This window comes from Microcebus murinus, chromosome 6 (assembly GCF_040939455.1).
Source record: "Microcebus murinus isolate Inina chromosome 6, M.murinus_Inina_mat1.0, whole genome shotgun sequence".
NCBI lineage: Eukaryota > Metazoa > Chordata > Mammalia > Primates > Cheirogaleidae > Microcebus > Microcebus murinus.
The window spans coordinates 4,021,591-4,036,055 of NC_134109.1; the positions used below are offsets into that span (position 1 = coordinate 4,021,591).

General features: G+C 45.8%; 1 protein-coding gene across 2 annotated transcripts in view; it reads right to left on the reverse strand.

Moving 5' to 3' along the window:
- Nucleotides 1-14,465, reverse strand: part of TECPR2 (tectonin beta-propeller repeat containing 2) — a 99,757-nt gene that overhangs the window by 38,122 nt on the left and 47,170 nt on the right. For both annotated transcript variants that reach the window (XM_012746356.3, XM_012746355.3), the window contains exons 8-13: nt 12,537-12,866; nt 9,702-10,699; nt 7,165-7,348; nt 4,745-4,918; nt 2,703-2,883; nt 1,165-1,306 (exon numbers count right to left, since the gene is read on the reverse strand). In XM_012746356.3, coding sequence (XP_012601810.2) covers nt 1,165-1,306; nt 2,703-2,883; nt 4,745-4,918; nt 7,165-7,348; nt 9,702-10,699; nt 12,537-12,866 — 2,009 coding nt within the window. The remainder of the gene's footprint in view (nt 1-1,164; nt 1,307-2,702; nt 2,884-4,744; nt 4,919-7,164; nt 7,349-9,701; nt 10,700-12,536; nt 12,867-14,465) is intronic.

Genomic DNA, 14,465 nt, shown 5'->3' on the forward strand with positions numbered 1-14,465 from the left:
TAAGAGAAAGAAAGAAAAGAAAGATTTTGCAGTCAAACATAACACTGGCTTTAAGCACTACAAATAAATCAATCTTCCTGTATTTAAAATAAATCTGCTTCCAAGTCCCTGAAAGATAGTTCTGTTAAATTTCTCCAAAGGTAATGTTCTGAATATTATGATAAAATGATATCTAGTTTTCTTCATGCTACTTAAAAACAGAATTTAGTACACACATATACATATAGGTATATATGTTTATGTGTATATATATGGTTGTAAGTACACAGAAGGTATTTTAAAATCATTTATATAACTTTATCAAATGTTACCTGGTATTTCAAATTAGAGACATATGTATATAATATACATATTCATTAAAAAGCAAATACAACTTATTTTTCCACATTCTTATCTGAAAGACCTAAGAATAGCCAATGCCAGACAAACCTTCAACGAGGCAAGTCCAAAGTGACAATAAAACCTGAACCAACAAAGATATAATACTCAAGAGACACTGCATATTTCACAACTGCTGACTCTCATCTGCCACAGTGGGAGATTGTGGGAGCTACACTAACAGAACCAAAGAGGGGGAAGGTAGAGATCCCAAGAAAAATCCATTCGAGGCCACTCTGGCTGAGACCAAATCATATGAAGTTAGCTTGATTATACCCTCCTCTTATTTCTCAAAGCATTTCCTTTTCTAGGAGCATGTGGGAAAGTTCTCCTTTCTTCGCTGAAATAACGTTTACTTAGAGGCCTTTCAAACACGCAGAGACAGCTGAATTTTAATTGTGGGTTGGGTTTTCAAACCTATTGTGTAGTTTCTTTTCTTAGCACATTTGTTCAGAATTAAATATCATTATTACCTACGCCTTTAAATGGATGTCACTAGATTTATTTAGGTTATAATGATACATTTCTAAACATCAAAATAAATAAATAAAGTCGGTATTATTTAAGCAAAAAGAACTTTGCAAATTATTTCCTATGATAAAAAGTCTTTAGGGTTTCTATTGTACCCAAACATAGGGAAGTCTAATCCATCAAATGGTAAAAGTGAATACTATTGATTTAATTCAATCTCTTTAAGGAAAAGAGAAGGTTACGCAAAGGGGGAGCTGACCCCCACCCCCAAGTTAGGGAGACCACTGGTATGTGGCCCCGGAGCTGAACACCTACTTGCCACCAATGGTCGTCATCTCCTTGGGGCTTCTTGGAAACAATGCCAGTTCTGAACCACAGGTTTCCGTGGATGTCCAGGGCCCAGAGAGTCTGCTGATCCCCAAGAGTTATGCAGACAGGCTCTAACGCTTGCCTTTCACTGAAAACAAGGAAGAAAACATGGGAGTTAGCAGCCACATGTGGTGTGCCCAGCGTGTCTAAGACTGGTGGCACTAAGTGTCTCCTGGTGGGTGTGGCGTGGGAGAAGAAATGTAACTCAACTCACAAGGAGTGGATCATCAAGTGCCCAGAAAGGAAGTTTGAGTTAAATTATTGTGCAGTATAAAGTATCTAAATGTGTGGTAGCTTCTGAAAGACACACTGATGACCCAGAATGTAGGGAACTCTCTCAAGAGAAAACAACCTAAGAAAAAAGTGAGAAGGCACAAAAGGAATCCCAGGCAGGCCTATGAGTGCCATCTCTCTACTTCCTCCTTCACCGAGGGAGCAACTGCAAACCCCCCCAAGGAGCGGATCATCAAGTGCCCAGAAAGAAAGTTTGAGTTAAATTATTGTGCAATATAAAGTGTCTAAATTGTGGTAGCTTCTGAGAGACACACTGATGACCCAGAATGTAGGGAACTCTCTCAAAAGAAAACAACCTAAGAAAAAACCCAACATTCCAGGCTGGGTTGTGCAAATGCTACCCTCTGTGCTGGTTATGCCCTTCCCGTCCTTCCATCTGGGCAAGTCCTCGGCACCCTCAAGGCTCTCCTGAGGGTCCATTCTGCATGCTGCCTTCCTGACCTCTGCAGTGGAGTCTACATCTCTCTAAGCGCTGCGTGCTCCACACTCTCGTTTAGCACCATCTACCTGGTGCCTCTCTGTGCGTGTGGCTCCCCGCTAGACTGGGGAATAATGAGGGCAAGGCTGAGTCCTAGTCATCCCGGCACACCCAGCCCCCAGCATCATGCTGGCTCCAATAGGTAGTCACTAAAAGTCTACTGGGTTGTTGAATTCAAACCAAGACTATCCTAATCTAGTTTCTCTAAGGATTATTAATACTTCCACACTAGTAAAATCATTTGATGGCAGTTCTGTAACTAAAATATTGAATGGTAAAAAGTAGCCTAATATATTAATAGTTCAGAGATCAATTTCAATTGACTAGGATGAAAATTAAGAAAAATATTTGGACCTAAGCCATCATAGACTCTAAACAGAAACTATCTGACAGTGGGCAGTTCTGAATAGAGCCTGTCAGGAGAGACTCATGATTCTGTGATGCTCTGGGTCACGTGGAGGGCAGCAACATTTTTTGAAACTGAGCTCTGACCCAATGCCCAGGCTGGCGGTGAGAGGCAGACAGAGTGTCTCCAAGATCAGGCTGCTGGAATCGGCTCTGAATTCGAGAGAACACTATTACCACGGGACCTTCAGAGGACTGGCTTTGCCCAGGAGGCGGCTCACACTATGCCTTATGGAGAGTCAAGCTGACAAGAGCAATGACAGGAACAAACAAGATGCTGTGGAAGTCCCTGTCCCCTGGCTGGTACCTGACGATGTCACACTTCCACTGCTCCCCTTCTGGACAGAAGCTGCTCACGCCCTCCCGGTACAGGAGGGCCCTCTGCTCCGTCAGCGCCCACACCACGCTGTTTCGGGCTGTGATCTGGGACAGCGGGTAGGGACAGTCAACCTTTACGGCCCTGGCGCAGGGGCGATCCACGCTGAGACCTGCCAGGAAGGTGGGAAGAAGCCCCCAAAGACACACAATCAGGACTTTGCTCCTCATTTTGATTCTGTTGTTGGCTTGTTTTTCTCTTTTTGGTATTTTATGTTCTTTCATAGTAATTGTTTTTTCTTAAGTTTAGTCAACATAACATGGTAAAATGCTGCCTAAATATAACATCAATCTGAAGTAGTTCCGGATGCTCTGAAAGCTGAAGGCATAACAATTCAGAATTCTCTGCTGTCCCAGAGTAGCTTAAGAAGTTCTGAGAGAAGAACATGAAAGCCAAGAGTAGGAGAGCAGCCACCAGGCCCAGAGGCTGCAGGGCCAGAGCAGCACAGCCCCCCGAGCCACCCTCCTGCCCTTGGTGGTGCCCCTCGTAACCTCAGAGAGCAGAGGGGTCTCAGCCACTGCTGGACCTGAGGGATCTGAGGCCTCCAGCCATCCCTGTAGAGAGAGCTCCAACACAGTGGCTCTCCTGTCTTCTCTGACCTGGGGCAGTCTTCCTCTGCTGAAATGATAACCCTCAACTTCCCAGATGAAGTCTGAGGTCCATCACACTGCAAGGCTGTGGCAGGGCCAGAGCTCAGGGTCCCCGACTCTCTGTCCAAGGTTCTTCCCCTTGCCTTTTTGAGGCCTGTCAGTAAAGCATGTCTAAACAAGCTCGAAGGCCACTCCTCGGGGAGCTGGCAGAGCAGTTGTTACCAAAAACTCCACATTCCTTAGCCTGTAATTAGGTCTCAGTGCTCCTTGACTAACGACAAAAGCACACTATGGTATCACAGCCGTTGGGTTCTATTTCATTGCACTAAACTAAGTGGGGCTCACCTGAAACCACTGCCCTGGTGATTCCTCCGACACCACTGGTTAAGAGATTACCTACTCCTCACCCCTAGGCCAGAAGCACCCTTTCCCCACCATGACCAAAACCCAAATGTCCTGGAAGCTAGATGTGCACGTGCCTCACCAGAGTCATTCTCACTAAAATAGGAGCTAGATTGGAGAGGCCTGGGCCAGCACCTGGCCCATCAGGGCAGAAGGTTCTCACACATTTGGGAGAGAGCCAGATGTGCAAGACCTTTCAATCTCATGAACAGAATCATTCTCAGCCGACAGTTCATAACAGAGATGAAAACATTCTCTCAGAATCAGCAACATTAAATGGTTAGAAGATTGATCTCTGCATAAATCCAACATGGCCTCTTGACAATCAAAAAGAACTGCCCCGCAATCCTATCTATGCACTGACAAATCACTTTGCTTGTGGAAAACCACTTTCCATTTTGCTGATGGTACATAAATACTGACTCTCATCACAGTTTACTTTTAATAAACAAGTCCCACTGTGCCACTTCCAGCAGCTACAGGCTTCCCTAAGGGCAGTTTCCTAGGACAAGCTGAACTGCTATTTAGAGAAAATTATTTCTTCTTGCTTTTTCCTGACCCACAATGTAAATAAGTGTGTAGGAGCTAGGCTTTGACCCGGTTGAAAAAAATGTGGCCACTTAAGCTTAAAGAAGGAAATGACTCTAATGTCACTTCTCTGTATTCTTTCCTCTTAAGATTTGATATTGCAGGGTAAGTGATATGCAATGGTTAACCAAAGGAGAATAAAATCCTGTTTCTGTAGCTCACTGAATAACCCTATTAATTCTTGCCCCACATTTGTCCCAGGTTAAATTTGTGTCAGTAGCAGGAAACTGCTAACACATTCCAAATGGCAAATACTCTCTTCCCAGCAGTGTTTTAATTTAAATTGATTTTTTGTCTCTTAGTAGTTGCAACTGTTGTAAGTATGTTCCTGGCAGAGCAGGGTGCAGCAGACGCAGTGACACCAGGGCTGGGGCCGTGAGTACAGCCTCTCACCTGTCTGCAGGTATAGGTCCCCGCTCGTCCTGATGATCCAGGCTGTGTCATCACTCAGGGCCACAAACACCGCCTGGGGCAGGGCTTCATACCAGTGCCGCTTCCCCTTGATGGTGACCTTTCCACAGGCAAAAGCTCGGTTAGATTTCTGTTCAATCTTCCAGAGAAGGGCTCCTGTGGAAATAAAAATTCTCTTCACTGTCCAGTAAATATTAGAATCTTCTGCAGGAAAAGCTTCATTCTGTGCACTGTAGGGGACAGATATTTCTAAGATACAACCTGTTGCTGACACCCCAATAGATCTGACCCCCAGGCCACCACTTTTGAGCATCACGTCACTGAATGTCTCCAAGCCTCACTTTCCTCCTCTGTGAAGTGGGGCCCATCTCTACCTTACAGGGCTGTTCCACAGACTAGAGCTGAGAACACACCAGCGACACAGCACACGGAGCTGGCACCACGGGCACTCTCACTCGGGAAGAAAAGCAATGATGACATCACCAGGCGGGGTGAGAGAAGCACCCAAATGAACATTCTGAGGCACAACTAGTGTCTTAGGAGAGGCTGGAAAAGTTCTCTGGGGACTCAAAGGGAGGGAGCACTTCTGGACAGCTAAATGGAAAAGATGCACGGAAGGGATACATTTGAGCCGGGTGGGCCAGTTTCCACTCAGAAAGGAGTGCAGGGAAGGAGGAGAGGAAGACAGGAAGGCACTGTAGACAGAGGCTGTAGCCAGGCTGCTGGGGGAGAGGGCGAGGAACCACCAGGGAACCCCCAGAGTGCAGCTGGGCTGGACTAGAGGATCTGTTGGGCATCTATGCGTGAGGCACCCCAGCGCGAGGGCTCTGATGCCCACCAAAGACATGGGCCCTGGCCCATGGGCCCGAAGGATGTCTCAGCTACGCACATTAACCTCATGGAGATGGAGAGTTCCAAGTAGCACAGCAAGGGACAGATTGATTTGGAAATACAAAGTAATTAATATAATCAGGAAAGAAGCACCATTTCTAAATGGCTAGGGAGAGGAACCCGAAGGTACATGACAGAAATGGGAAAATAATTAAAACACAAAATTTTATAACATCAGCTAATTGAGTGGGTTGTTATTTTAGCCAATCTCTAAGGAAAAATATTTTTCAAACAAGCATTAAGAAAAAGCAAGTTAACCCTTTGCATTCGCCTGCTTTTTTCTCATTATCTACTCGACATCTGAGTGCAAAGGATTAAAACAACTCTGAACAAACTAGTATTTTAAATAGTGACAAAGACCAGAGAGAGTTAGGGAAAATTCGTTCCAAAACACAGTCAAGTTACAGAGGACAGGTCCAAGGCACAGACTTGGATTTGTCTGACTTCTACTCCAAGCTCCTTACAATAAGCCAGGTTCAAGGCAAAAAACAAAACAAAATAACAAAAACTAAAAACTCCACCAGAATGGGTACAGAAGTGGCCAACATTAAGAAAACAAATGAGCAAATGATTCCATGCAGATAAAGGAGGTCTTTCAGCCTAGAAGAACCTCATTCAGGAAATGTTGGCTTCAATTAACTAAAAATGGCCTAAAAATGGCATGAAAGAATGAGTGGACTTTCTTTTTACAGTCAGGGAATAGATTATTCACTCAAAGCAGACAGCTCATTAGAAAAGAATTTCTAAAAAGGAAGCCAAATAATTGGAATATATCCAACACATCCATGGGCACATCTTCATTAATTTATTACTATAAAGCAACCCTGAGAAACCCAGAAACACATTTTATTTTTATGAGGAGTTAGTATACTAATACCCCTAAAAAAATCCCTCAAAATTCAAACTTTTTGTATAGTTTATAAAAGTATGTTCATCGGTTACCACTGCAATTAACAAAGAAAACAAAAACTTGGCCAAGCATGGTGGCTCACGCCTGTAATCCTAGCACTCTGGGAGGCCGAGGCTGGATGATCACTCGAGGTCAGGAGTTTGAGACCAGTCTGAGTAAGAGCGAGACCCCGTCCCTACTCTAAAAGATAGAAAAAAATTAGCTGGACAACTAAAAATGTATAGAAAAAACTAGCCGGGCATGGTGGTGCGTGCTTGTAATCCCAGCTACTCGGGAGGCTGAGGCAGAAGGATCGCTTGAGCCCAGGAGTTTGAGGTTGCTGTGAGCTAGGCTGACACCACGGCACTCTAGCCCAGGCAACAGAGTGAGACTCTGTCTCAAAAAAAAGAAAAGAAAACAAAAACTCAAACTGAATACTCATTTACACCATGAATTGATGGCAAATGAAGCAATTCATGTTCTTTGGAGAAAATCCCCTCAAACCTCCAGCAAGAGCCAAGTCTTCTGAATGCATAGCATGGAAACCTAAGCAGGATGCAGGGAAGTCACGTGCTAAGATGTCTTCACCTAGAGCAGGGAACCAGGGAGCCGGGAGGCGAACCTGAAGGTGAGACTGCCACCTGCTGGACGGCATCTTCAAACTTCTGCCAGCGCAGCCCAGCGCACGGCAGTGCACTGCAGAACAGGCCACCTTTGTAGTCCAGGCACCAGATATACTTCTCAGAGACAGCCAAGCTGAGTATGCCATAGCCGGGACCCGAGTAGCCCATCCAGCTTTCTGCAAACTAACAAGGACAGAGCCCGGTGAGTTCTATGGCAGTGGACAAGCCACATTCATTGTCAACAACAGAAGTGACCAGAGTATCATGAAATGATACAGCTGAAAGAATCTTTCAGAAGCCATGCTGAACCGGCCCATGCTATCTTTGGACACCCCTCTAGTAGAAACATTCTGAAATGGGAGCTGTTGTCGCCTTGGCAAAGACCCCACACCATCCCTGGATAACACTCTGTCCTATTACAACACCCTTCCTAAGGTATCACTTGGAGCACTGTGTCACATTACACAGGATCTGGTTTTATTCTGTGAGTATACCTCACTCAACACACAGAGATGTGCTCTTCAATATCTGCATGCAAATCAATTCTCTGTGGTCTGATCATTATCGACTCATTGGGGAAGCAGCACTACCACTATCTTTTTTCACTGTATTTTTTGAGCACTGTTCCAATCAGCGCATGGCACGGAGTGTGGGAAAGGCTGCTGGAGGTTTGGCTGAGACACTGTCTGAATTTTGTAGACTAAGGTTTCGTTGCTAGGATTTGTTTAAAAAATCAAAGCTAAATAAAGTCTTTGTACTTTAATACTTTTCTAAAAATGCAAAGGAAATCAATGTATTTGCACAAATACACATAGGGAAGTTAACCACTTCAAAGAGAAGGGTGTCCAAGCCTTCTGGATCCAGCCCTGCTCACCATGGCAAGCTTTATCCCCCACCCTCTAAAACAGTCCCACAAAATTTCCTGGCTTTCTAGCTCTCTGGATGGGAGTGAGGAGGGGAAGAAGGTTTTTTGTGGGGGGGATTCTCAAAGGGCCATGGTCCCTTTCCCCTTAAGTAAGGGCTTCTCTGAATTTCTGGCCTAGAATCCCAACACCCCACCTCACTGTCTGCCTGGCTGACGCCTGTCAGCAGCTTCACTGTGCTCGGCACCCTCGCCTGAGTCTCACAAACTGTGAGATCCGAACATGTATCTGGCTCCCCTGAGAGACTCCACGACTCACAAGATGGGACCCACAACTGGCCATTTGCAGGGTGGCATCCCCAACAGAAACACAGAGCCTGACACAGAGTCAAGTGCACTCAAGAACCACGGGGTTGAAAAGATGAATGCAGGATGACTGAATAAAAAGCCCAACCTCCTGGCATTTTGTCTCAAAACAAGCAAGCAGCATGTTTCACTTTCGAGGCACCACAGCACACAGTATGAGAGAGGGGGTCTGGGCCTGCTCTGCCCCTCACTTGCTAAGTGACCTTGCACAAGCCATTGAAATGTTCTGAGCCTCAATTTCCTCTCTGGGGATAACACTTGGTTTGTTTCATAGTTTTTTGTTGTTGTTGTTGTTTTTAGAGAAGTAAATGAGTTGAACTTTTAAAGTGCTTAGCAAGGCACCGACACATGGTGAGAGCTGACCAAGTTTCATACGCTGTCAGTACTGAGAGAACCCAGCGGGCCACCTGGGGAGAGACATCGGCTGTGAGTGCAGTCATAAGCCATGTCTCACATTGACGACTAATAGGAAATGTCAAAATACACAGTTTTGAAACCAAATACATCTAATAATAACTACTTGCTAAGGAAAGTAAGAATCTTAGAAAATATTCTTCTTTAATACAAAATGTCCAGGAACAGCCAATAACTGTCTCCTAGTGATACGGACTGGGTGGACCCAAGGCAGACCAGATACCCCAAAGGTGGCTCCTGCACAGCTTTCAGAGAGCTGTGGGGCTATAGTTCGGAGATGGAAGAGACAGTAGCTCTGGAAATAGCCCTGTTCTTGCTGACGGTTCCTCGGAGGTGCCCATCTGAGGAGAAAGCGGAAGGATCCGCCTCCAAATTGCTCGGTGGTTTCTCCACTCCACCAGTGGACGGTCCCCTGCCACTGATTTTCTGACATGGCCCCAGGCCAATTCAGCCCTTGCCTAAGATGATTAGCACTAAGGACCTACACTGGCCTGAACTTACAGGGTCAGAACAAACAGCAAGATGCTGCTTTTGTTGGTAAAGTGAGTAGTGGACTCTGTCTCCACAAAAAATTTTTTTAAAAATCGGCTGGATGTGGTGGTGCACACCTATCGTCCTAGCTACTTGGGAGGCTGAAGTGGAGGACTGCTCAAGCCCAGGAATTCAATGCTGTAGTGAGGTATGACTGCACCACTGCACTCCAGCCTGGGCAACAGAGCAAAACCCTGACTCTAAAAATAAAAACCAAACACACAAAAAAACATTTGGCCTATAGCTTTTGCAGTGAGAATATAATTTCTTTCCATAAGAAGGAAAATAATCAGTCTTGCCTATGATTCTCCTTAATTAAGAAAGAAGCCTTAGATATGTTTCCTGCTGCCTGAGCCCACATACCTGATCTGACTTGAGCAGCCCCGTTTCATCTGCACCTGGCTGGCTCAGGTCCTGTGTGGAGCAACTAGCTCTGAGCTCTGTCACACTCGTCTCTGAGGCTGAAGAAGGAAGCCCGTGGGCGTAGATGTCCTCCTCGTCACTGGATGTCAACACCTGATCCCGTGAGGGGTGCTCATGCCAAGGCTCGTGGGTGCTGGCCGCCAGCGCAGAGATCGGAGTCAACTGTCCTCCCACTCTCCCCAAGTCACATTCAGAAGTGGATGTTTCTTTCTGACCTGTGTCACTGTCAGTGACAGTATGCCAGGGGTTTGAGCTGAGGTGGCCGGGGGCCCCCACGTTGGTTAGGACATCCTGGTCTTGGCTAGGCTCCTCAGCACTGCCTTTGTCACCTCTGGTCCCAGGCAGCCACTGCTCAGCACCTGGCATCCAGCTGAGGCTGGAAGGCACCATGAGTGAGTCTAGGAGGGGGGCTTCTGAAAAAGTGCTTTGGGGGTCACTGGGCTCCATGTCCTCCCTGTCGTGTGCCTGGGCAGAGTGGTCCTGGTCTTGGAAGGGTAACTGTTTGCTATTTGGTCCATCATCCGCAGGACAAGGCTCCTCTTCCAGTCCTGTGACATCACCACCTTCCACGTCTCCCCTAGGGAGCAAGGGTAAACTCAACATTCCACCGAGCAGCTCCAGCTCACGTGTGTGGTTACAGTGTGGAATTTCAAGTCTAACATCATCGTCTTCATCCAGCAAGTCAGGAACAGAGTCAGGTACAGCCAGCACACTAAATGTTTCAGGGTCAATATTTTCCTGCAAGACACCATTCACTTCACCATTGAGGTTGCCTTCCTGGTCAGGAGACTCTGTGCTCAACTGGTCAACGCTACTGCCCAGAACGCTTGAGGTCATGGATAGCAGGTCTGTGTTCAAGGACTGGGGACTGTCACCAGGAAACTCAGAGCAGGGAGTTGATTCAAGGGAACTGTGACAGGTGCTCCTGCTTCCGCCTTCTAATTTAAAATAAGAACATTCAAAATAAGGTATGACTCTACATAAACAGTAAGAAATTAATTTAAAAACAAATTTAAAAAATATTTTAAATGAAGGATATTCTGTGGGTGAAGAATAAACCTCTTAAGTACAAAATTATTCCAAAACAGAGATAGTTTACATGTATCCAAATATCGTACACAGGAATGGGCTCTGACACTTCACTCAAGAAATGTTAACTAAGAAAAACAATGGAGGCCGGGCGCAGTGGCTCACACCTGTAATCCTAGCACTCTGGGAGGCTGAGGTGGGCAGATCGCTCAAGGTCAGGAGTTCGAAACCAGCCTGAGCAAGAGCGAGACCCTGTCTCTACTATAAATAGAAAGACATTAATTGGTCAACTAAAACTATATAGAAAAAATTAGCCTGGCATGGTGGCACATGCCTGTAGTCCCAGTTACTTGGGAGGCTGAGGCAGCAGGATTGCTTGAGCCCAGGAGTTTGAGGTTGCTGTGAGCTAGGCTGACGCCATGGCACTCTAGCCCGGACAAAAGAGCCAGATTCTGTCAAAAAAAAAAAAAAAAGAAAAAAGAAAAGAAAAAGCAAGAAAAACAAGGGAACAAAGTGAGATGTTCAACTGGATTACAGACCAATTCTTTAAAATTATCAAAATGCTTAGGGATCTGATAAAACTATCCTTCAATATTGCAGTGATTTTTAGCTAGAGAGGCTTAATAGACACCAACAAATAAAAAGTTAAAAATTTTTCAAAATTAAATCCCATATTTGGTAACATATCCAACACTAAATTTAAAAGATCTCATCTATATACCAGCTCTACTGTCTTCCTATTTCCATGACTTTACACCCATGTTCAATAAATGGTATGCATAGATAAACCAACATTTAAATTTAAATATGGAGAAATAAAAAACCCAGGCCCCTTAAGTGGTGTGGTGAGTACACAGGAGGATGCACTTGGAGGTGTGTTGAGTACACAAGAGGATGCACTTGGAGGTGTGGTGAGTACACAGGAAGATGCACTTGGAGGTGTGGTGAGTACACAGGAGGATGCACTTGGAGGTGTGGTGAGTACACAAGAGGATGCACTTGGAGGTGTGGTGAGTACACAGGAGGATGCACTTGGAGGTGTGGTGAGTACACAGGAGGATGCACTTGGAGGTGTGGTGAGTACACAGGAGGATGCACTTGGAGGTGTGGTGAGTACACAGGAGGATGCACTTGGAGGTGTGGTGAGTACACAGGAGGATGCACTTGGAGGTGTGGTGAGTACACAGGAGGATGCACTTGGAGGTGTGGTGAGTACACAGGAGGATGCATTTGGAGGTGTGGTGAGTACACAGGAGGATGCACTTGGAGGTGTGGTGAGTACACAGGAGGATGCACTTGCAGGTGTGGTGAGTACACAGGAGGATGCACTTGCAGGTGTGGTGAGTACACAGGAGGATGCATTTGGAGGTGTGGTGAGTACACAGGAGGATGCACTTGGAGGTGTGGTGAGTACACAGGAGGATGCACTTGCAGGTGTGGTGAGTACACAGGAGGATGCACTTGCAGGTGTGGTGAGTACACAGGAGGATGGTCTGTTACCACTCAGACCTTGCAGAGATGTGTGTGTGTGTATGTTTTCTGTTAATGTGTGAAATATTTCTCAGCATTCCCCAACTCCTTTGAGGAAAGAATTTGTTTTCTGAAGACCTTCTCTGCTTTCTAACCAATGGGCCAGCACTAATTCAGCGAGAAACAGCATCAGATACGCACCATTCCCAAAGAACTTGGTAAGACTGCCCCCAAGTGAGCCACGCCAGTCAGCATGTGCTTAGCTACAGAGCGTACCTGTCTTCTTTTTCTTCTTCTTTTTCACTTTGATAGGTTTCACAACAAGCTCCTGATCAAAGTCTTCAGAGCTAATGATGCTGAATCTCTGTGAGGAGGGCTGGCTGCCCTTGCCTGACTCAGGGGCTGCCTGGGGCCCGGAGAGCAGGAGCCCGGAGCTGCTGTCGGTGGAGTTGAGCGAGCTGCTCCTGCTCCTTGGCTCGCTGGGCACGGAACTGGTCATGGAAGAGCCTCTGAGCCTGGTCTCAGAAACTGTGGCCCCTGGTGGCTTCTCCACACACTGCATGTGGATTTGATCTGAACATCCTGACATCTCCAGGCCATCTCTCACTGAGAAAGAAGAATTCAGTTTTACCACTGGTCATCCAAGAGAAAGTCACTGTGTACTTATTCAGGTTTACTAGCCCTAAATACCCGCTGTCAGAGAGGGAACTGAGGCTCCAGTCCGCTAAAGAGCTGAATGATTCTAACTCACAGAAATCTGCAAAACTAAAAGAACTGCACAAAAGATTCAAATAAATAGTTTTGTTCTCCAGGAAACTCATATATCAAAGTCCATAAAAGAATTTGCCATATTTGTCTCATGTAAATAACTCAATAGTAACGGAATACCACTAAGAATACATCATTTCTCACTTTAATTTACAAATTCTTTATAAAAGAGAGATGCCTGTGTATAAAAAACAGATTTAGTTATACTCCATACTTAAGACTATTTGAAAAATAGATGTGTTTCTATAACTAAATTTCTTGAAATTCAAGGAGGGAAAGATAATTTTCCACTAGAACAAACTCAAGACAGAAAAGTGCATTAACGAAGTCAGCACTTATGCAAGCAGAGTGGAGCAAGGATCAGGCTGTGGAACATGAGTTCCTGCACTCTGTCCCCAAGACACAGAGCCGGTGAGTTTCCCACTGCAGTGGACTCATCCGTCTCTCAAATAACACCATGAGGTCACTACAGCCAGCACAGTTCCAGCTACAGTACCCTCAGCACTAGACTGCAGCCCACTTTGCTCCATTCAGCCGTCCTTTCATCACTGAATATCCACTGTATGCTAGACACAGTTCCAGGTGCTGCGATATGGCAGTCAATAAGACATAGGAACTCCTGCTCTTGTGTGCCCACATTCTAGGGGGGTCATTCATGAGGAACAGACTGTGGGCTACCAGAGTGTGCACCAGGGACTGGGGGCGCTGGACTCTGCTCTGAAGTGACTTGTTGAAGATGACACAAGTTAGCAGCCATCTATAGCTATGCTGTCCAATTAGGCAGCCACTAACCGCACATAGCTATTTAAATTCACATTAATTGAAATTAAAGACAATTTAAAAATCAGTTCCTCAGTAGTGCCACACCGCACGTTCTCAGGCCACATGTGGACGGTGACCAGCTACGAGATGGTGCAGACGCAGAGAGCACTGTCATCACGGCAGAGGCTCTGCTGAACAGCAGTGGCCGAGGGCTTAGTGTCAGGGCTCCACTCCACTCCTCTTTCTGTAAGCCACACTGCCTCCTGATCACATTGCCTTAGGGGTCCCCGCTCCTAAATTCAAGAGTCAGAGCACAAAAATTATGATTTTGGAATATTCTTCCCAACTTGCCCTCTGTAACGTGAGATAAATGGCAGCAATAAGGAGAAGGGTGGAGGCCTGCACAGCTGTTGTCACCACCACCAGGAGCAAGTTCAGTGATACATAAAGTACCGTGGATGTGCACACAGGAATACCTACAAAGACACTTTGCTCATTAAAGTCTGAGCTACAAATTCCAAAAAGAAAAAGTCAAAAGCATAGAGAATCTCATTGGGTACAGTGGCTTGCACCTGTAGTCCCAGATACTCAGGAGGCTGAGGTGGGAGGATGGCGTGAGCCCAGGAGTTCGAGACCAGCCTGGGCAACACAGCCAGACTTCATTTCTCTCTTTTT